Here is a 23,973-nt window from a genome sequence, read left to right on the forward strand (position 1 = left end):
TGGCACATTAAGTAGTGGGGCAATTGGACTAAAGTGCCTTGTCCAAGGACATGAAACGGTGGTCATCCTAGGCTGATTCAAACCCATTGGGGCACAAATCTGCAATGCTAACCATTGAAACAATGTATCCTATAGTGTATTATAGTACATTACACTATAATACAATGCAACCAAATTCATTAAAATGATTTAAAATTAAATATCTAGATGAGAAATATTTCATTTTTCAAAAAACAAAGATTGAAATTTTGACTACATTTTACAATGACTTGTGGAAGATGTGTAATAGACATGTGATGTGTATTTCAGTGTACCTTTGTGTTAGTGTGAAAAATAATGCTGCAGTCAGAAAGTAATGTTTTCCTTCTGTGCAATTAACATAACTTTTTATTATCTGAAGAGTATTTCTTGTACGTGTTGATATTCATTTAAGTGTTCACAATGACAAAGTTTAATACACAAAACACCTCATATAATATATTGATATTTTTTATTGCACAATTGCAGATACAAATTTGAGCTACTTCACGGTTTACCAAGCCATCTCTTTAGGAACAAAAGTGTATTAGATGGGCTCTTTCCACAAGCATTTTCAAAACAAAGCTTATATGATGATCACATTTCATTCATAACAAGATATCCATTTTACAGGAATAGAATTTTGTTCAGAAACTGTTTATTTTACAGTTATATGACTAAATAAAGGGTCCCTTGCGTACTCAATGCCATAGAACCATTTTCTTCCTCTACTGTTGTCAAAAATATCTATGATGTAAAAAAAATATTTTTTTAAATATACCATACATATTCATTTAAAGGTCGAGTCCAACTGCAAACTGTACAGACCCAGACCTGCTGTCCCATAATGTGCTAGCTGATCTGTCTGCAGTTTGTTAGGAGTAATCAGTAAAAGAAACACATCTATGTCTGTTTCTTTTGTAGTTGGACTCTACTTTTTACATGAATATATACAATATATAAAAACGATGGAGTTGGAAAATGTGTGATGAAGAATGCCTTGTTCGCAATATTGTTGTATATATTTACTGTAAAGAAATTTCTTCAAAATAAAATAACTAGATTGTGCAAGGAATTGAAACCTTATATTTCTCATTCAAAAAGTCATGTTCCATGTTGCACACTAAATGAAAATATAAAATATAATTACTATACAGTCAAGTGGTCTTGATATTATAGATTTGCATCAGCATCTGTACATACACAAATTAAAGTTTAGTTGGATGTTTCCTTCAATCACAGACAATGACCTAGATCTCTACTGATGGTAATGAAGATACTGATGTAAATAAAACACAAAAATTTGTAAGTCAGGTACATCTACATAGATCACAACATATTAATGTCATTCAATTTTGTAGAATATTTGAGTTTTATCATATCAGAAATATATTAGTGAATTACTAATTGCACAAATAGGTTGTGATAGTATTTTAGCTATGTAGTAAACAAAAAGGTGATATGTAGTCACTGCCATGCACTGTAAATACAAAAATAAAAATTAAATAAAAATATGGATTATTCCAACACAAGGGATTAACAGTATCAGACTGCAAGTAAATGAATCACCGCTGACAGTGAGAACCTTCAAAGAAACAAAATAATAAAACAAAAAAATGATAAAACAACAATCAGTGTCTTTACAGAAACTTTCAAGGGTCTATCTGTTCAAATGTCACTTAAGCATCTATAAAAATCGTGACCACTAACATCTTGGTTAGAAGCTTTCAAAACTGTCAGTACAAGTATTTGTTGTCATTTATATATATATTATTTACAAAACAGAAAGGTATGTACTTTATGTCAATTTAATAAATTCTGAATAGGCATTGTTACTTATTTTAATTTTTGCAGCTTCAAAAATGTTTCCTCCAAAAAGAAAAAAAAATGTCAGTTAAAATAACTGGCTAACTTGTGCTGCCATCTTGCCTGTCAATACAGTAGCAGCACTGGAGTAATCTACCCTTGCACTGCATTCTGTCTGATAGGTTCTTGCGATATCCATCACTGTATATGATACAGCATGTCAGGCCCTTTCTTTAACATGTTAAGTTCTCTGTGTGTGTGTGACTTGGATTTTTAAAATAGCTTTAACAATTTTTCAGTTATATCGCCATGATGTCTGCAGTGTGGCAGTTTATAGTGATGTCTAGCACTGGGGCATCATGCCACAGACATGTAGCATGATGTCCCCACCGAGTCACATTATCCTGACGCCAGGCCGACCAGTCCTAACACTAACCTCTTAATGCTGAGTGCCTAGCGAGGTAGCAGTTAGTACCATTTTTGTTAGTCTTTGGTATGACTCGGCCAGTGATCGAACCCACGACCTCCTGTATTTATCACATTTTTATATCTCTCTCCAACATACATATACCTAAGTTCAGTACATAATGTTGTCCAAAGTTATGGATTCCATTTACTGCATTATAACCAGGTTGAACTGTATTGTGAAAACTGCTTGATAATTGGATAAAACTTTATCAGACTATTATAAATATTTAAATCTGTACAATTTTTGTTTGTTTGCCCTATTCAGCTGAGTAAGCCCTTGTCAAGTCACCCAATTATCTAAAGATTCACAATTACCACATATACATGCTCATAAATTGAGTCTGACTAAAGAGTGTGCGTGTGATTTTGATTTTTAACGTAGCTTTAAAAAATTTTCAGTCATATCGCTATGATGTCTGCAGTTTATAGTGATGTCTAGCACTGGTGCATCATGTTGCAGACATGTAGCATGATGTCCCACCCAGTCACATTATCCTGACACCAGGCCGACCAGTCCTAACACTAACCTCGTAATGCTGAGCGCCAAACGATGAAGCTGTTAGTACCATTTTTGTTAAGTCTTTGGTATGACTTGGCCAGGGATCGAACCCATGACCTCCTGCATTCGAGGTGGATGCTCTAAACACTAGGCCACCAGAGTGGTTCTGACTAGAGAGAGCATAGACCCAAATCTATTTTCTCATAATACACAGACCCAAATCTATGGTCTCATAACAAAGAGACCCAAATTTATGGTCTTGTAATATATAGACCCAGATCTATGGTCTCATAATACACAGACCCAAATCTATGGTCTCGTAACACACAGACCCAAATCTATGGTTTCGTATTAACATACCCAAATCTATGGTCACGTAATACACTAGAAGATCTGGAACTATGCAGTTTGAAAGAAATAACCAGTAGAACAAACAGCTTGTTATAATGTTACAAATTGTGTCTTTTGTCAAATTAATAACTGTTTACACAGGAATATAAAGATATGCTCATTTTCACTACTATTTTTCTTGCACAGGTTGATACAGTGAAAATTACTGTGGTACTGTAGAAATATCACAGAGCAGACTTCAGAACATAATATTTATAAACGGAATATTTTGATCATTTTGTGAATGTCTAGCAAGGATTTTTCGTTCCTATTTTGTTTATTTCTGCATTTAACACATTTTAAAAGCTATTTCTGAATACATCCTAAGACATCAACTTCCAGGTAATTTTCCAATAACCTAATGCCTAGTTGTGTTAGAAACATCATTTTTCATTTACTATTTGGCTCGCGCATGAGCAGAATGGTAAAAGTAAAAATGGACCCATTATTTTCATATTGAGAGCACTCTTTATTCCAAATGCCCATCTTATCCTACTTTTTGCAAAGGTTCATCTGTCTGTTTGCGGTTCATACCGTTCTGCCTTAGATCTGAGACCGAAACGTCTAAAATGCAGACACAAAGTCGGATTCTGACCACAGGCAAATTTTGGGTGGAAAAAAATCAGGTCCAAAAAATGAGGTTTTCCCCACTGTATTTTGTAGTGCAACTAGAATTTCCAGATTATCTGATATCATTGTAGAGTTACATCTGTCTACCTTTCTATAATACCACCCACTCTAGTGTATCATGCATGACCTTGATGCTACAGAGCTTGGCAGTAGGCTACTACCTCCTGCCACGTTAACTCGTAGCCAGGGGTTAATGTGTTAAATGTGAATTTTGTGTGGCTTTTACAAGCTTGCAGTCTAGTTCTGTAGCATACAATGCACCCAAAATTTAAGTGTTACTTATTTTCAGTTTGCAATCAACATTCTTCAATGCCCAATTTCTCATCATTCTCAAACAAGAGACTGTGATGAGAGTTTAAATTGCTACTTAAACAATTTTTATTACTACATTTAATCACGAGATTTTCATATACTGTTGTTGTAGAGTGTACAACATACAACACTCTATGGTGACCCAGAATAATGAGCAACAACAGGTCAAGTAAGTTCAGTTAATGACAATTTGCATGATTTATGTGGAAAACTAATTATAAAAATGTTTATACATGAAGCCTACTTTCAGTTGTGTTGAGTTCTCTTGTCAGCATTTCTAGATGGCACTTAATTAATTAAATATATACTTTAGGGTTTACAATCTTGACACATTTTAAAATCTGTTCATCCTGAGAGAGAGAGAGAGAGAGAGAGAGAGAGCATAAGAAGCAAAATGAAATAGGCCTAAATACAGAAATACTAACTGGAATAACATTCACAAAGGCAGTTATATTTCCTAAATGGGAAAAGAAAGCAGTTTCAAAAGTGATATCACTACTGTATTAATAAAAGTCATTATGCCACAATGGTGATCTAATTTTCTCCAATTTATATATTTCAATATCTCATTATGAAATATAAAATAAACAATGATAAAGATTGTTTTTAAAAAAAATGAATTTTCACATTAAATTTTTCAGAAATGTAATCTTCATATAATTTTGAGATAAACACCAGTGAAATATATTTATATCCTGGGAAAAAGACAACCACTAACATTGTTTTAGTTTGTTACCACATAATGGTTTGCTATAGGAGACAACACTGCAAGAATACTCACTGAATAAAGTACTGAAACAATGATGTCACAATGCTCTCTGACGTAGTTTCTTGTTGAATCAATTACTATTATTATCAAAATGTTTGTCAACTAAAATCAATGCCCTGACTTTTGCCAGAAAATAAACACGTGAATATCTAACAAGAACACATTTATTTTAAAATGACAATTTTATGCTATCAGCTAACTTGGTGCAAAAAGATTATTAAATAAATGTTAACAATTTATAACTTCTTATTACACTCACACAGGCACTTGCAGAAATGAAAATATCTTTACAATTTGAAAACCAAAAGTTTACATTATATACTGATGTCTATTATGTTGTAGAAATATATATAACACAAGAAAAAAACTTGAGATTACAAACCAAACAAACAGAAGAAATACATCTAACATACTGATATAATACACATAACAACAAGAGTCCCTTGAAGGGACTGACACTCTACTGGGCAAAATGAATTTCCAGGAATTAAAAATAAGACCATTTATTCCTATTAACTGATAAGCATTGAAACCATCACTGATATTCTTCAGCAATAACAAGTTTAAATTAGCTGCTGTGGTGCTCATATTGGATGTCAGATTGGCACGTTTTTCATTTTGGACAAATAGACATCAATCATTAGAAGTCTTTTGGTGGATATGCCATGTCAGTATGACTATCCATTCAGGGGAGTAGTGACAGCAAGATTTTCAAGACATATTGGGTGTATGATTTGCAGCATTTTCATTTAGGACCAACAAGAATCACAAGATGTCTACTGATGAAAACACCAGGTTCAAACAATAATCTATTTTGAAGGAACATAGAAAACAATATTTCAAGATGACCACCATGGTGGCCATATTTGGGGTCAATATGCATCATTTTCATTTAGGACCACCTAGCATTATGACATCTTCTCATGAAAATGCCTTGATGATATGACTTTCCATTTTGAAGCTGTAAAAAGAACAAGAATTTTAAGATGGTTACTGTGATAGTCATATTGGATACCAGATGTGCACCATTTTCATTTGGGACCAAGAAAATATTATAATGTTGATATGACCCACCATCTACTGAAATATCAAAAATATGATTATCCAGATGGACATTGTGGAGGCCACACTAAATGTCAAATTGGCACCATTTTCATTTACGACCAACTAGACATAATAAGAAGTCTTTTATTGAAAACCCCTCGCTCATATGATTATTCATGATGGCAAAGTAATGATAACAAGAGTTTCAAGTGGCAGCATTTTCATTTATGGCCAACTAGACATTATAAGAAGTCTTCCATTGAAAACCCCATGTCAATATGACTCTTTCTAGAGAGAATAGGCACTGATAATTTCATGGGATTTAGTGCTAATCCTGTTATCAAGGGGAGGTCACTCTAACTGCCACCTAGGTGGGTTGAGAATTTTTAGTGTTTTAGCTAAAAAGTTTTAACCTGGGAGGGATGGATTTGCAAGGTAGCAGTAGTTGTGCTAAGGTATTATGACTGGGTAACATATTTGAAGAAGAAAGCAAGATTTTCATGATTGCTGCTGTGGTAGTCATACTGGACATCAGACCAATAACATTTTCATTCTGGACCATCTAGACATCAAAAGAATTCTGGTGAAAAGCCCATGTAACTATAACCTTCTGTTTAGAAGAAGCAGTGATAACAAGATTTTCAAGATGGCTGCCATGGTTGCCATCTTGGACATCATCAGATCAGTCCCATTTTCATTTAGTACCAACTCTTTTAGTGAAACCCCCATATTGATATTACCTTCTTTTCAGTAGAGCACTAAGTGTTGGGTTACAGAGCCTGGATCTGAATTCAGTTTTATTTTTGTTAACAATACTAAACATCCTCTCACAGTCAGCATTAGAATGGTAAAGAACCATTATTCTTTTCATAACCTGACAAAGAAGAGGAAATTTGTATCTTACAGTTATTGGGTCTTTTAGCAGGGAAATAAGATGAAAAAAATCAATTCTGTCCACATGAAGTACAATATCAGGTAGAGTAACAATTTGATACTTCAGGAGTTCTCTTAATTTATCAACTGCCTTTCCTGCAGCATGGTGCATCATATGACAGAGACAACCTGTTACGTACAAAGATGGAAACATTTTTCAAAATATAGAATGCAACCCCTTTATGAATTCCAGTTATCACTGATGCAGTATCAGCTATAAAAAAAACATAACAGTTCTGCCAACTTATGTTTATTCAAAGCATTATCAAGCAAATGAAAACGTTTTCTCCAGTGGCATCTACTGTTGATTCTCGTAATGAAAGAAGGGCACTCTGACTTTGCCCTTTTCAATGTCAAAGTCTCTAACACAGACTGGGTACAACTTTTTGTCATAATCACTACTCCTGTCTGTTGCAATACTAAAAGGCCCAATTATAATGGTTTCATCAATTTTAAGTGAAGTATCTTCTGCTAAACACCTAACAATATCAGATGATTTTGTTCTTGCACATGCATATTTTCTGCAATTTTGGAATCAGGGAACATTCGTTTGAACAAATGACCATTGTAGTCTTCTAAAGCATAGGGGTAGTCCGTATTTTAGTAAGAACTCGGTAGATAACGCCTCTGCATTTAAAAAATTCATGTCCACAATTTAGTTCTGCTGTAAAAAAAAATTACCTTAGTATTGGAGTTAGTAAAACAAGCTAATTCAAGGTTTCTTTGTTTTACCACAATGACAAAGTGTACTCTTATGTCGTAGTTACATAGAAGCCATCTGTTCTAAAATACAGTCTGTAGGATTAATGGGATGTTAATAAAATGAGAAAACAAACTGGAGGGGGACATACCAAAATCTGAATACAGTTACACGTAAGGCATAATTTAGTGAAAAAAAGCTAATGGTTGGCATGTATGCAAGATGGCTGTTATAGTGGCCATACTTGACCAGCTAGACCACAGGATGATTGTGTACATAAATTTCCACAACAATCGTCCTAGTATTTAAGATGAAGTAGTGATAATAAACTTGTTCATACAGATGGACGATGGAAGAATGATGGAAGATGGACAACAACCATCTCATAAATTCGTTTGTTCTATAATCAGTAACGCTAAAATTAGTACAACTAGCATACTAATGGTATACACCACAAATTCTTTTCTGAGCATATCATACTGATATAATGGATTTTCATGATATCAAAAATGTTCTATATGTGCATAATATCAGTGACAATATCACAGGAGCAAACAATTAGAAGGCAATAAGACAACATGTAATCTGATATATATAGCCATTATTTTCTGAAAAGAAGCATTCGCTCTGCACATGGCCTGCCAACAAATGTGGCATATTCTTTGATTTCTTCCTCATCACTGGATTCAGGGTTTATAGCCTTGTAAACTTCATATGGCATAGCCTCACCATTATGAACAATAAGCACCTGATTGACATCTATCTTTCCATTTTCATCCTCTGAAATAAACACAAAACTTGGAACATCTGCATGATACTAAAGTGCATATATAATTGCCTATATGCATTTTTTATTCTGATATATTCCGCCTTGTCTAATGATCCTGAGGGATTAATTTTATTTTTATTTTTGAAGGTTTGAACAATACTTTTAGCATAATAATGGCCAATCAAATGGGAATTAAATGCCTTTTTCAAGGACATACAGAGGCAACTGACCTGGGTGGGTACTGAACCAGCAACACTTGGATTACAGGTTCAATGTTCTACCAACTTAGCAACTGTGGCTCCCTACTGGGACTGTATATAGGACAGATCATTACCAGATTGATGAGGGTTCAAAGAGAGCTTGAAATGCTCCATTACAGATCATTAGTGTTGTATGGTCAATCAATATTATAAATAAATTAATTACCTACATGCAGAATCTAATCAATGATTACACAGCTCACCTTTATGAAGCTTTAATTAGTTTCCAGCACCAATTGTGTGGGTGTGTAATTTGGATTTTTAACATAGCTTTAACAATTTTTCTGTCATATCGCTACGATGTCTGCAGTGTGGCAATTTATAGTGATGTCTAGCACTGGGGCATCATGCCGCAGACATGTAGCATGATGTCCCACCCAGTCATATTATCCTGACACCAGGCCGACCAGTCCTAACACTAACCTCTTAATGCTGAGTGCCAAGTGAGGTACCATTTTTGTAAGTCTTTGGTATGACTCAGCCGGGGATCAAACCCATGACTTTCCACATCTGAGGCAGATGCTCTAACCACTAGGCCACCGGAGCGGTTCCAGCACCAATTGCAACCATTATCATAAATTCATAATACATTTATCATGACAACAAAATGTTGGCCCCTTCCTTAATTAAAATAATTTTTTGCAATATTTTTATTTATATTTTATAACTTTAAGATTGGCACAATGTAGCAAGTATTGTTCTTAAATGTCATTAAACCACATACACACGGTGACCCTAAGAAATAATACAATAAAAGAAACATTTGTTTCTATATATCAAAGTAATGTCATCAAAATGAGTTCATCAACACCAGCAATTAGTACTATTCTTCTTGTTTCATAAAATCATTGTTCTTAAAATCTGTTTCTGCACTCAATATCAACATCCATCCCTAGAAGCTTTAATATCAACGTCCATCCCTAGAAGCTTTAATATCAAAGTCCATCCCTAGAAGCCTGAGGACTTTAATAGCCTTTTAGTAAGAACCAGTGTGATATGTATAGTCCTGCATCAGTAATAATACTGACTAGCCACTACAAACAAATCCCCATATGAAAAGTATGACTTCCACTCACCTAATTCCTATATTCATTCAAATGTACAATATATGTCAACCTACTGAGGATAATGTAAATCACTATAAAGTATAAAGTCATTAATACTGAAAGTTTACTACTCAATAAACATGTTAATATTTAAGGGTGCTGCCCAAAAATGGCCTTCTCTGTAGGTTATAACATGGTAATATTTAAGGGTGCTGCCCAAAAATGGCCTTCTCTGTAGGTCATAACATGTTAATATTTAAGGGTGCTGCCCAAAAATGGCCTTCTCTGTAGGTTATAACATGGTAATATTTAAGGGTGCTGCCCAAAAATGGCCTTCTCTGTAGGTTATAACATGGTAATATTTAAGGGTGCTGCCCAAAAATGGCCTTCTCTGTAGGTTATAACATGTTAATATTTAAGGGTGCTGCCCAAAAATGGCCTTCTCTGTAGGTTATAACATGTTAATATTTAAGGGTGCTGCCCAAAAATGGCCTTCTCTGTAGGTTATAACATATATAGCCGGGGAAAATGGCTGTGATCAAGAGCTAAACAAAAATACTTATACTCTACTAATGTTAGTCAAGTTTAATGCATAAACTGTAGGTCACAATGACCTCCTTACACTGTAAAGGTGTCACACTAATGGAGAGGGATCAAATTATCAAGTATTATGATTTTATAAATCTATCTTGAGGTCAAAATCTCAACACAAGTACAAGTAACCTATGTTAATAAATCATAAACTGTAGATCACATTGAACTTCATTTATAAAAGGTGTGGTATTAACATAGATGCATCCAATAATCAAGTTTCCTGAATATAATTCAATAAATGAACTTTAAAAACAAATTTCAGAAATGTCATTGAAGCATAACCTCATTCTGTAACAAGTGTGTATTACTTATTAAGATGCATCTCTTCATCAAGTTTGATAACTCTAGCAAGGACCAGAGACTCATGAGGTCTAGAGCTAAATGCCCAAAAAACAATTATTAAAAAAATCAAAGCCAGTAAAAGAAAAAATATAGGTAACAATGAGCTTCTTTTGCAGAAAGTCTCTATACTAACAGAGACACATATTATCATTATTTTCATGATTGTAACACACTGTCTGACAAATGAAGATGAAACAAAATTTAAGCAAATTCACTGATGTGAATAATAATGACCAAGTTCTGCAATGATCTAGCCATCATCATCAACATGCATCCCCAAACCAGGTTTAATGATTTTAGAAAGGATAGTAGGTACACAGCATGCAAAAACCTGTGTGATCATCAACTAAAGCACAACAATTTAAATAGTAAACTGTTTAATGAATATCACAATGACTGTTGTCATACAGATGTGGTATTAACAGAAATTTATACAATCAAATATTTCATTAATTCAAGCATGAACAGTTAAAACAAAATTTAACCAATACCAGTGAATTGTGAAATATGGGTCACAGTGAACCGCTTTTGTAATGAGAGTGAAATACTCATTAAGATACATTCCCTCAATAAGTTTCATGATTCAAGGTATAACAGTATGTATACATGATACAAAAGTCCCATGAGGTCATGAACTAAATGCAAATAAAGGTAACCTAACTTAGGAAGGTGTAGAAATCAGGTCACAGTTACCTTCCTCTGTTGTAAGGGCTATTGTACTATCACAGATGTATAAAACCTAATTTATTCATTTTATCATTAACAGTGCTGGAACAATAACCTTAAAACACAAAACTGAACTCATCTGCAAAGCATGAAATGCAAGTCAAAGTGACCTACTTTTATAAGGTGAAGTATCTGTCAATATGCATCCACTCACCAAGTTTCATTATTCTTGGTATAAAAGTATGTATATTACATGCAAAATAGCTATGTGGTAATAGCAAAATCTTAACCATAGTCAGTAAAATGCAAAATGTTTGATCACAGTGGCCTTTTTAATAGCAAACATGTGGTACTAACAAAGATGCACACAAACAGCTAGTTTGATGATTCCAGTATGAGCAGTGCTTGAAAAATAAACTCAAGACACACAATTTAGCCAATCACTGAAGCGTGAATTATGAATCATAGTGACCTACATTTGGGATGTGGGTGAAATATTCATCAAGCTGCATTCCTTTGTGAAGGTTCATGATTTCAGGTATAGCAGTTTGTAAAGAGTGTTAAAAAATCCCTGATCTAGATGAAATAAAAACTTCACCTTGAATGTACAAATAATGTACAAAGTCAACCCCTTTATCCCCCTCTGCAAGGGGTAGGTGCTATTCAAGTCATTCTAGATTGTTGCTTAGATCCTAGTCAGGCTGTACATATTTATGTTTTCATATATGCAGATGCTGTCACAGTGTTAAGTTGGTGTATGATGGAAAACTTCAAATGTTGACCCACAACCCAGGACCATGCCATTGAAGATACGATCCAAATGCACATGATATACTTTCAAATGATAATATATAAGTATACCAAGCTTTAGCACACCATCTCAAACAGCTATTATTGATTGGAATGAAAAGTGTTAAGGAAAACTTAAAACACTAAGCAGTGACCATTACTTTGCAAACAAAGATTGGTATTCAACACACCTTCTAATGATGATCCACAAGTCTGCCAAGATTCATCCCTTAATTTAAATCATCTCTAAAGTTATAAAGAAGAATGAAGAATGTCCAGGAAAACTGAAAATACTAAGCCTTGACTGTGACCTTCAAACTAGGAGCCTCAATGTGGTGCACGACACACCCCTAATGATTATGTCTAAATATACCAAATTTGATTTTATAACCTCAAATGTCTTAAAATTTATATAGCAGAAAGTAGTGGGAAAAATACTTAAAACTGTGGCCTTGACCTTTAAGATAGGACCCCAAATGTGATAAATGACACACTTTCTAATTATGATGATATGAAAGTATACAAAACTTCATTCTTTAATCTCAGACAACTTGAACGTTAAAAAGCAAAATGGACAGTGTGACAGAAAACTTTAGTTATTGAGTTGAGACCTTGCCCTTGAAATAGGACACTCAGTGAGATGCACAACAACCCTTCTAATGAATCAAGGACTTTTCCAAGCATCTTCAAGGATTTCATTATGGAATATGACCTTTTACCATGTTACTTGTTAACTACTGACATTATGTACTATTGTGTTGTGTATAATTTAATCCACCAAATTGTTTCCTATTTTATTTCTTTACTTTCTATATTTTGAACAATACATAAAAAAATCTTTCTTAATTAAAAAGTGATACATTTTTAATTTTTATGCAGCTGTAACTTTCAGTATTCCCTCAGATAAATTCAAGGAGTTTCCAAGGACAAACATTTTCAAGACAACACCTCGAACCATATGAAACCCATCTGACATTACTGAACCAAATAATGTTGTCTTTTTTTTATTCTTGTACAAGGGAATAGTTGGCAGGGTAATCAATTCCGTGAAGCAGTAACTAATGAACTGTTTGACAAAATTGAAGAATTTTCATATATGCAGCCTAAACAATATGCAAAATTTGGAAACAACGTGCAAATGTTTCTTGAACACTATGCAAGTGCCCTTTTTTAATGTTCATAAGCTAAAATTCAGAAAGTGTCTACTAATTCTAAATACAGGTAACACTCAGCTAACCTTTGCCCTCCTCTGCAAATCTAGAGTACTTTTTCTGATCTAGGATTTTGTTACAATCCAGAATTCGATGCCAGGAATACACCTCAGGACACAGCAGGAATGATGGGAAATATTGACCCTGTGGAATAAACATAAAATATTATAAAAATGCAGCTGAAAGTAATGTCATGTTTTATCTTGCTCTACTCCTGCAGGAACAAAGGTAAGGTCTAAGTCATCCAGAGTTAGCTCAACTGGATGAGATCTACAAGGGCTGATGGCCAAAAAATATGGGTTATTTTTCATACTTTTAGCATGTGTGGATGTCTTCACTTTTCATTTATCTGGTATATTGATGATATATGCATATGTTTAAGCTTGGTCCAGATCACATCATAAATATGGTCTCCAGTCTGGTGAAAAGCTCAATTAATCTGATGTACTATTACCACACTAATATGCATGAATCTTGTTTATATTCACAATTATTACATGCTAATTTTTTTTCTCTGTTAACTTTGCATTGTCAGAATCGTTCAGCATTTTACAATATTGAATTCGCGTGCAACTGATATTGAACTCACGTGAATAAAAAAACTACTTTCTATTGTAAACAAACAATGGATGCAGACGCCTGCACTTTTGATTTATTTTATTTGTCTGTGGATGAAATAAACCAACTGAATGAACTAAAGCAGATGTTTTGTGGACTGCCACATACCAGCTGCTTTGGCATATTCTGCATTAACTTTTTTGATACAATGTTTCAGATTTAGGCTAGCTATACAGTAGACGCCAGACAGGGTCCTTACAAATAACATCCAAGTGAAAAGGCATAAACTGTCTTCTTTAGCTGGTAATAAGAATGGCAAAAAATATACTTACAGTTTTACATCCTGAATTTTCTCAGAATGTTCTTTCTTAGTTCTGTAAATCTGAATTACATGAGCCATGTCATGGGTTCTCAAGCTTGATTATGCATTTCAAAATTGTACTGTAATTTTGACTATATTACAAGTGCAACTGCATCCTCCTTACTGCACTCAAAATTAAATAAACATTATATTCCATAGCATCTTTTTGATCATTGCAATCGAAAGCCTTCATATGTTTCCCACATTCTGATTTCAAACATTCAATGGCTGAACAGAAAACACTTGCAGATGTCAACAGTATGCTGCTCTGTCGCTGCTGAAATCTGATGTATTTCATGTAGAATTGACACATAAATACAGCCCATAATCATGAAATTTCTTAGAAGCGACAAAAAATGTCAAAATCTATTCATTCCAGATCAAATGGAAAAATTGTTGCAATAAGCATTCATTTACAATATGACTCTAAATTTCAATTTTAAGTAGACCAAAATGCCATTTTCTTTTCAAAGATATGTTTAGCTCACAGCCAAGTTCAAATTTATCTGGGCAGAGTTATGTGTGCATTAACACTGTTGTTGTTGTGTAATGATGAATCTGTGCTTGTGTATTTAGTTCGGAATATGGCATACATTCAGTTACTTTGTTTCGTGTAGTGTATTTTTATTTACATAATTAAGCCTTAGGTAGAATAAAAAAATGAGCATATAATAAAAAGGTTAATGCATTTGTATGGGAAAATATGAACTCGTTTTGTTGCATGGATAAACTGCACTCCCAAGGTCATGCAGTATTTCCATCCGAAAAACTCGTTCATATTTTCCCATACAAATGCAGTAACCTATAATTATTCAAAATCTTGATGACAATTTTGATCAAACTGTATGAGAAATACGGCCTCCATAGTGGTAAAAATGGGTGCAAGATAACCTCATGAATATATGTTGATGTTGTTCCTATTCCAAATCATTCAAGATGTTTACGATACAACCACATATACCAAGACTTACCAAAGTCAGATTATAAATATGGTCCCCAAAGGGTTAACAAACTCAGCCAATCAGATACAATATCACCTCATTCATAAGAATGGCAGTGTCTCATATTTAAATTTATCAGAGAAACTGATGACATAAACATGTATTCCATGTCACAGTAACATCCTTGAACTCTGTGCTACAGACTTGAGTACTGTATAATATTAACTTTCCCATACAAGCACCCTTGAAATCTATGCTACTGACTTGAGTACTGTATGATAAAATATGGACCTGGGTAAAGTGTAATAAAAATATTTATTGAAGTTAAAAAGTGACAACTTGGATAAGACGACAGACCACTAACATACATTATCCCTTATTGTGACCTTGTTATTGAAACAAGATGTATGATTGTAAATATGCAAGGCACTGTTATGTGAAAATATATAACAGGCTAATAGTTGATTAATTATCTTGATTGGTTCACTGATTTATATTTTCCACGACCATGATCTAGACACTCAGATATGATGTATGGCATATGACACACTGAATATGCATGATATATAAATAAAGTTATTTTCAAATATTTACAGTAGTTCAAACATTATAGTAGAGGCAAGAGTATAAGTAAAACAAATTACATTTCCCTTACCAAGACCTTGCTCTTGAGGCAGGGAGTGTGGATAATGGTATGTGGTACGCTGTCTAGTCATGATATATATTTGGGCAATGTTTAAATAAAATATTCAGGTGGTTCGAAAATTCTACTAAAGATAAAGATTAATTACAGAATTATATCTTACCTTGCCATGACCTAAACCACGAAGCAGGAAGTGTGGCTATGGTATGTGACACACCAGCTAATCATGATATATAATTGGGCAAAATTTTATTAAAATATCTTCCTTGGTTCTGGACAAGGACATTAGTCACAGAATTACTTTGTTCATTTTAGCCTTGACATTGAGTTAGGTGGCATGGTTATAGTATGCAACACTTACTACATATTATATATATCTAGCTAAAGTGACATTAAAGTCTCTCCAGTGGCGCAAAAATTACCCTTCAAACAAGAATAAAAGTCATAGCTACTAGCTACATTTCCACAGCCTTGAACCTTAGCAGACCTGCCGACCACACAAGTCTGTCTCAGTAAGAGAGCTGATTATTTCCAAAAGATTGGCCAGTTTTCAGTAAGGTGTAACAAAATATCAATAACTGCTATTGTAAAGCTGGAAAACATAAGTAAAAGTTTGATGCAGCGATGATAATATTGTGTTCAACTGAGAAGTTTGTAAATTATGCATAGACCTTATTTATCACTAGTACAGTTGCACAAACTTTAGTTCTAAACCCTATGCAACTCTGTGACTCATTGCTATCTCTCACCTTGAGGTAATTCTTGGAAATTCTTTTTCCATTTCATATGACAATGGCAATCATATCTCCTGCCATGAGACATACTCAAATTAGCATGTGAAGTCCATTAAATGCAATTGTGTCCTTTCCATCTTTTAGTCAAAAGAATCTGAATATTCCTTTATATTCTTCTGTGTTGATTATTAACACTTTTCTACAGGCTTATTTTCCCTTTTGTCTTAAACATGCATCACTTTCGGGATGCCATTTAAAAAAATCTATAAGCAACAGTTTGGTCATGCAGACACTTCGCATAAACATATAGGTGCAGTTTAAAGCATCTGGGATGCTGCTGTAAAGTTAGTCTGGTTCCCTAACTAATTTTACTAATTCTAATATGAAACCCGGATCCAAATAAAACATAGATGAACCAATTATCTGGATTGTTCGGCAATGATCATTTTTCAGTAGTTATTGCTTGTATGCCGTAAGTCAGTATTTTAAGGGTAATTTTTATAAGACTCATGGCAAAATTGTAAGAGTTGGCAGGTCTGCCTTAGGCATGGTTCATAGATATGGTATGTGTCACAGTCTAGTCATGATATACAAATGCTTTGAGTTTCATAAAAATATAATATCTTCAACAGATAATACACTCCAAATCTTCAGCAGATAATACACTCCAAAGATATGTCACATTTTCTCTTACTGTGACAAGACCGTGGTATGTGAACACATGATCTTGACCTTGAAATACAACAACTAGTCATGAGTAGTTAAAAGGTTATGTTCTGGACAAGGAGAGTCACAGAATGTTCACTTGCTACGACTTTAACATTGAGGCTGAGATGATGGTGGTACATGAAACACATTCTATTATATATATATATATATATATATATATATATATATATATATATATATATATATATATATATATATATATATATTTTGATTGTCTCCTGAAAATCTCTCCAACGGAGAGTCACAAAATTACATTTTCACTTGCTATGACTTTGACAGTGAGGCTGGGATGATGGTGGTACATGACACACATTAAAATCATTATATGTTTATATCTGGACTGTCTCATGAAAGTCTCTCCAACCTTTATAAGGCTATGAGCCAGATAAGCAAATATTAATGCATGAACAATGACATAACAACAAAACATCTGACTTAAGCTGGGAATGTACAAATTTTAATTTGATTTTGGATGTTCTCACCTTGTATCTCATCTTAGGACATGTGTAGATGTAGAACCCCATATAATAGTATTGCAGGTCCTTCGCATGTTTATTTAGCTCCCTCACAAAAGCTATTTCTCTGCAAAATAAGAAATACAACCTTAGAGCATTTACATTTTACAATAATCCCCTAGCCTATGGGAGTGCAACTGGAGCAGTTGACAATATACAGGCAAGTATTAAAGATAGATGCTGCAACAACTGGATTTTAAAGCCTTCCAAAGAGATATGACATCACAATCAATTCAGTTTGGTCTGGACAAGACTCCAACCTATTACACTATGGTTGGAAGTCTAAACAACAGACATGATACAAAGTTTCACTGGCATAGGTCTGAAACAAAGTTTTATTAGTGTGGATGTAGAAATGTTAAAGATGCAAATAAAAATGCAAATGGCTGAATACATCACTCAGCTGTAACAATTAGGAAACTGGAACATAGTTTTGGATATGGCCAAGTTACTCTCAATTAAATACATCAACACACAGAATTTCATGAGTAGGTTGTGGGCATAGCGAACAGGTGAAAATGCAAAGTTCACTTAAGTCTAAATAATAATTCAAACTGATATACTTTTGTTATGACTGAGTTACTAACATGCAATCTCAAAACAACTTTCATGAATGAAGGTAAAAGAAGTTCCAACATATCATAATGTTTGTAATACTTCAGAAAATGCAAAGGCATATCTAGGTCTCTGCAGTATATAGTAGGGCTTAACCTGTAAGTACAGATTGTAACATTATACACTCTGACCACTTTTGTATTGGTGCATTAGAACTGGAGGGGGTGGAGGGTCGAAATGTGTATTTTTTAAATCTCTAATTAGCCCCATTTACGCATCTAAAAATTTTAGAAATTTTTCATTTCGTTACTTCTGCATTATCAATTTAATTTTCTTTTCTATGTTGTTCTCCCCATTTTGGCACTACTGATCCCCAAAATAAGAAAATGGGTTTAAAACGGTCACGTTGATTTATTTTAATAAAAATATAGCTTTTGGTAATTGAAAATTTATATACCTTTGTCAGTTGATTGCAAAATGTTTTCCCCTTAAGTACAATATATGTTTGCTTATGTCAGGTCCAACTTCCAACTACATCGACCCATGGATGCCATTGCTTAGTGCACCTGTGGATTTGGGTCTATGCAGTTTATTGAACAAACAACATTGACCAATATAGCTTATTTTCAAAGACCGTATAAATGCTGTAGGGAAGGGAATTTCTTAGTAAAGGTTGCTGTTGCTGTTGTAGGGTTTAACGCCATTTTTCAGCACATGATAGGCTATGCATGGCGGCCAGTATTAATGGTGGAGGAAGAACACGGGAAAACCCCGGAAAGAACCACTGACCTATGAGAAGCTACTGGCAAGCTTTCTCACAAACCCACATTAGCTTAATCCATGACTGGAACCCACACAGACAGAGTTGAGATGGCAGTGATCCGTAATGGAGAGCGCTTTAGACCACTCAGCCACTCGGGGCCCCCTTTAGCAAAGGAACAAACAGAAATGCAAATAATAAAATTTTCCTTAATGTGGATAAGATCATTTCTCAAAAGAAGAAGGATTATGAAAAAAAAAAACCATTAGCTACTAATGGACAATGACTAAAGCTGAAAAGGAGCCAGATCTGGGATGGAAAACTTCATAGCTACTGACCCCAAAGCAGGTGAATTACATGGAATGTTGAATAAATGAAAACAAAATGCAGAATGAGCACAAATAAATAAAGAATGAAAACAAGCAAACTGAATTTAAAATCATTCTGAAGCAAATGGACATCATAAAAACACAAAGCAGAATGATCGATCACACAAACAGAAAAAAAAGAAAACACATTTCATGAATGGATTTGAAAATCCATTGTTTCCAGGCTGTCACTAAGTTTCCACAACCTAAAAACCCTTTGCATGATTATCCAGGACCAAATATGTTATACTAACAATTTTTCACTCCATGAGACTTTTCTTGATGTGGTCAGGCAAAGCAACCACCCCTGATGTGATGACATCATTACCAGTTGTTGTTATCTATACAGACTTTATCTAAATCAAACAATGAAGTAAAATTTTCTTGCAAATACTGAATTATATATATATATATATATATATATATATATATATATATATATATATATATATATATATATATATATATATATATATATATATATATATATACAGATAAAGATGTCATAAAATAAAAATAATAAAAATAAATAAAATATTTAGAAAATACAGCCATACACAAATTAAATTATCTTTTGTAGCCAACACATTTTCTTTTAAATAATTCTCTAAATTTGCTTAATAGCCTATAATGACTACTATAACAATGAAATGTCCATGAAATATTTTGCGCTTACATAAATTTACGTAAAATAACAGACATAGCTATAGCTCATAAATTTCCAGGTCAAGACAAATACTTTACAGTATCAGCAACAAGTTGAAATAAACTAGTTGAAACATAATAAAGTTAAAGGTTTATTTCCTGTAAAAACAGTCATGTAAAAGTTTGCAAACATAACCATTTTTCTGTTTTATTTGTTTGTCTTGTCTATGTTTTGTATTTGCCTTTGAAAAAGACTCATTAAAGAGTCGAAAGCACTCAGGCTAGTTAGATACCAGTTTCGCACTGTTCAATGTCAGTTTATTGCATATATATATATATATATATACATATACATGTTGTTGTTATAGGGTTTAACGCTGTTTTTCAGCACAAGATAGGCTATACATGGCGGCCAGTATTAATGGTGGAGGAAGAACCCGGGAAAATCTGGGAAAGAACCACCGACCCACAAGAAGCTACTGGCAAGCTTTCTCACATATCCACACTGGCCGAGCCCAAGACTCGAACCTATGCAGACAGAGGTGAGATGACAGTGATCCGTGACGGAGAGTGCTTTAGACCACTTGGCCACTTGGCAACCCATATATATATATATATGCTATTTTTATTTATTATACATTCCAATTCTATTCTTTTTTGCATTTTATACATATGCTTTTATCAAACACATATTTAAAAAAATATGAAAGCAATAGTTTAACACTTCTGTAAAAATCTTTGGTAAAAGTATTTCTGTTCCTTTCCAAATGAAGCAAAGAATGGAAACTATAATGCTAATCAAAATGATTTCTAAAACTGTACACAAACTGGCATTGCATCTTTTACAAGTCTCAGTAGCCATTGGAAACATTATGACACATAAAATAAAGCTAGGGTAAAGTGATCTTGGCCACTTTTGTAATTAATTATTTTTTCTATCTTTTATCTTTACATCTGAAATATTGATCTTTTCAAAATGTACGATGTTAACTTTTAACTGGTACTATACAGCCAGTATTGTGCTGACATGGCTGTGAGGCCATGTACCTATCTACCCAACATCCCATCACCCACATACCTAACATTCTATTTCCCAACTGTAACAGGGCATAAAAGGAACAGAACAATAATAAGAACTTTCATTTCCTGATTTGAAGAGTGAATAGTCACTGGCTTTGAATAACCTTAAAGTGTGGGTCAGCAGTAAGAACATAGCTCGTGCATCAATAAGTAACTTGAGGTCTCACATGAAAATGCATGCAGCATGTAGTCTGTAGGTCTAATTTCTATACTTCTGCATATTTACAGCATACATTCAATCCATTGTTGGTAAGATGTCACAACATACCATGTATAGTCCTTAACAGGGCTCATTTACCATTGAACAAACATATTTATTCCAAATTCCAGCTGCAGTGACCTGAAAGGACCTTCTGAGCAGGCAAGGATGCATCTAGGTCTAGCATAGATGAATCAGCATGATCATGAAAACAAATATTCATTCCTCGTTAATAAAATGTAGGTCATGATGACCTTGTTTGATTATATGGGTGTAGTAGTAAAAAAGATACCTTTAGTTATCAAGTTTAAGTATTGGAACATAAACAGCACTCAATAAATGAACTTATAACACAAAATTTAAACTCTGTTGCTGAATCACTGAAGCATGAAACAGCAATCTGCGAGGCCTCTTTTTATAAAAATGATGTAGAACTAATCAAGATGAATCAACACACCACATTTCATGATTCTAGATAGGATGGTATACATTTAACATGTGGTCATGAGCTAAATATAAAATATTAACCAAAGCCACCAAATAATGAAACATATGTCAAAATGAGCCTTTTTTGAAGTAAGGTTGTGGTTGTATCAGAAATGCATATCATCATCAGTGTCATGATTCTATCATGAACAGTACCTAATGTTATTTATATCTGTACTTTGTAATCAACTTTTGTCCATGACTGAGGGTTGTGTCTATCTGATTTTTGACACGATTCTAAAATGTAAACAAGAGGTTTACTTGAACTGAGTTCAAGACTGGACCTTGTTTATGAATTAAAAGGCTTATCCATAGCAACTCTATTATGCCACAGGTCAAATGACATTTGTGTATATATAGCTGATTTGGTAACAAAGTTCATTCCTGTTTCATATCAGTCTTCGGAAATTTATGATCAAAGCTTATGGTTGTGTTCAGATATATTTCTAGAATAATTATTTATTTAAATTATTCCTTGGAAATACAAAGTGTTTTTTGACTCATTGGACTAATACACTACAGCGGAATTATCGAGAACTCATTGAAAGACATTCTACATTGTATAATTGTGGTACATGTGAACATTCAAGATTATCTGAATTCATTTGGGAGATTTTATACTTTAGGACATGTGATAGGACATTTAGAATTATTTGGGATTTAATTCATAACAATGTAAGTGGCCATAAAATTTTAACTTTGTAACTTAGAGAAATAAATTATTTAATGATTTCAGTAAACTTGTTGGTTTCGCTTCTTTCTGTTAATAGTTTAAGACCATAGAGTTGTAACACAAAGAAATGAACACAAAACACAAACATTTAACTCAATGTGAAATGCAGCTAGGTGCCCTCCCTTTGTTGCAAGAGTGTGGTACTAGCAGAGATTAATATACTCATCTTGTCTGATGATTCAAGCATGAACTGCAATTGAGAATACAACTTAAAACACAAAATGTAACCATGGTCAGTGAACATGAAATATAGGTCATAGTGACCTATTTTGTGATGAGGCTGTAGTATTCATCAAGATGCATCCCCCACCAAGTTTCACAATTCCAGGTAAAACAGTATTATACAGTGAAAAAAAAAACTGAGCTAAATGCAGACACTTAACCAAGAATATACAACCAATGAACATATATGTACAATTAACGTAGTCCCTGCCATTGTGGGAAGGTGCTATGAAACCTGCTCTGAACTGGTACCTGGGACAGAGGAAGAAAAAATGCTTGACATTTACTGATGATGTATATTCAATGAGGCCTACATCAAGGGTGGTACAATAACTTACCTCTACTTCACAAAGGTGAGCTTAAAATGATGAGATGATTGCTAAAATGCAAACATTAATTAAAATACAAACAAAATGCAAACAAAATGAATTCTGAATACATTTCAAATCACAGTTATGTAACATCAGTGACACTGGGAAATTTAAATTAACTATGATCATATTAAGTAAACAGGGTATACTCTGACCTGCTAGCGATTTATGTGATGACAAATCTGGGTCTATCAAGTTTACAATTATGCTCTGCAGATAATCAAAATGCCTTTAAGGAAATATTATATGTTCCCACCTGAGAGCTGAATAAGTTCCAAGCGAAAGAAAATCATAGTCTGGATCATAGTAGAGATACTTGGATGACACACAGTACGGCAGGATGTCTATTACACCCACGCATATAATCTTTCCATCCAAAATAAACTGCTGATGGAATGATCCATAGCCCATTGGAATACCACCTCCAACATACTTGGGCTGAAACAGAACATGAAAAAATGCTAGCAAAGTGAAAAAGCCTCAAATTTTTTTAAAAAAAGCAAATCATGTGGAACATTAACCATCCATATGGAACATTAACCATCCATGTGTAAAAAAATAACCCACACAAAAAATAGAAATTAGGTTTCTAAGGATACTACCATATATACTCATATATAAGTCAGTCCAATTGCAAACAAGATAGATCCTGATCTGCTCATGTATTAAGCAATGACAGAGCAGGGTCTATGCTGTTTCTTCTACTGATTAGTCCAAGCAAACTGCATAGACCCAGAGCTGCCTGCACATTAGGCGATAAGAGACACTGGTCTATGCAGTTTTCAGCAATCTCTTTCTAATAAGCAATCATCAATGCTAGTTTGCTG

The 23,973-nt window shown here is 33.8% G+C and overlaps 1 protein-coding gene across 2 annotated transcripts in view; it reads right to left on the minus strand.

Annotated features, from left to right (window-relative positions):
- Nucleotides 1-473: 473 nt before the first annotated feature.
- The window catches only part of LOC149786398 (arginyl-tRNA--protein transferase 1-like), a 59,803-nt gene continuing 36,303 nt past the window's right edge, over nt 474-23,973 (minus strand). For both annotated transcript variants that reach the window (XM_089976819.1, XM_089976818.1), the window contains exons 7-10: nt 23,403-23,584; nt 17,695-17,794; nt 13,273-13,390; nt 474-8,349 (exon numbers count right to left, since the gene is read on the minus strand). In XM_089976819.1, coding sequence (XP_089832945.1) covers nt 8,171-8,349; nt 13,273-13,390; nt 17,695-17,794; nt 23,403-23,584 — 579 coding nt within the window. In that variant the 3' untranslated portion in view covers nt 474-8,170. The remainder of the gene's footprint in view (nt 8,350-13,272; nt 13,391-17,694; nt 17,795-23,402; nt 23,585-23,973) is intronic.

Source organism: Sinohyriopsis cumingii, chromosome 12 (genome assembly GCF_028554795.1).
Source record: "Sinohyriopsis cumingii isolate HCF-2022 chromosome 12, ASM2855479v2, whole genome shotgun sequence".
Lineage (NCBI taxonomy): Eukaryota > Metazoa > Mollusca > Bivalvia > Unionida > Unionidae > Sinohyriopsis > Sinohyriopsis cumingii.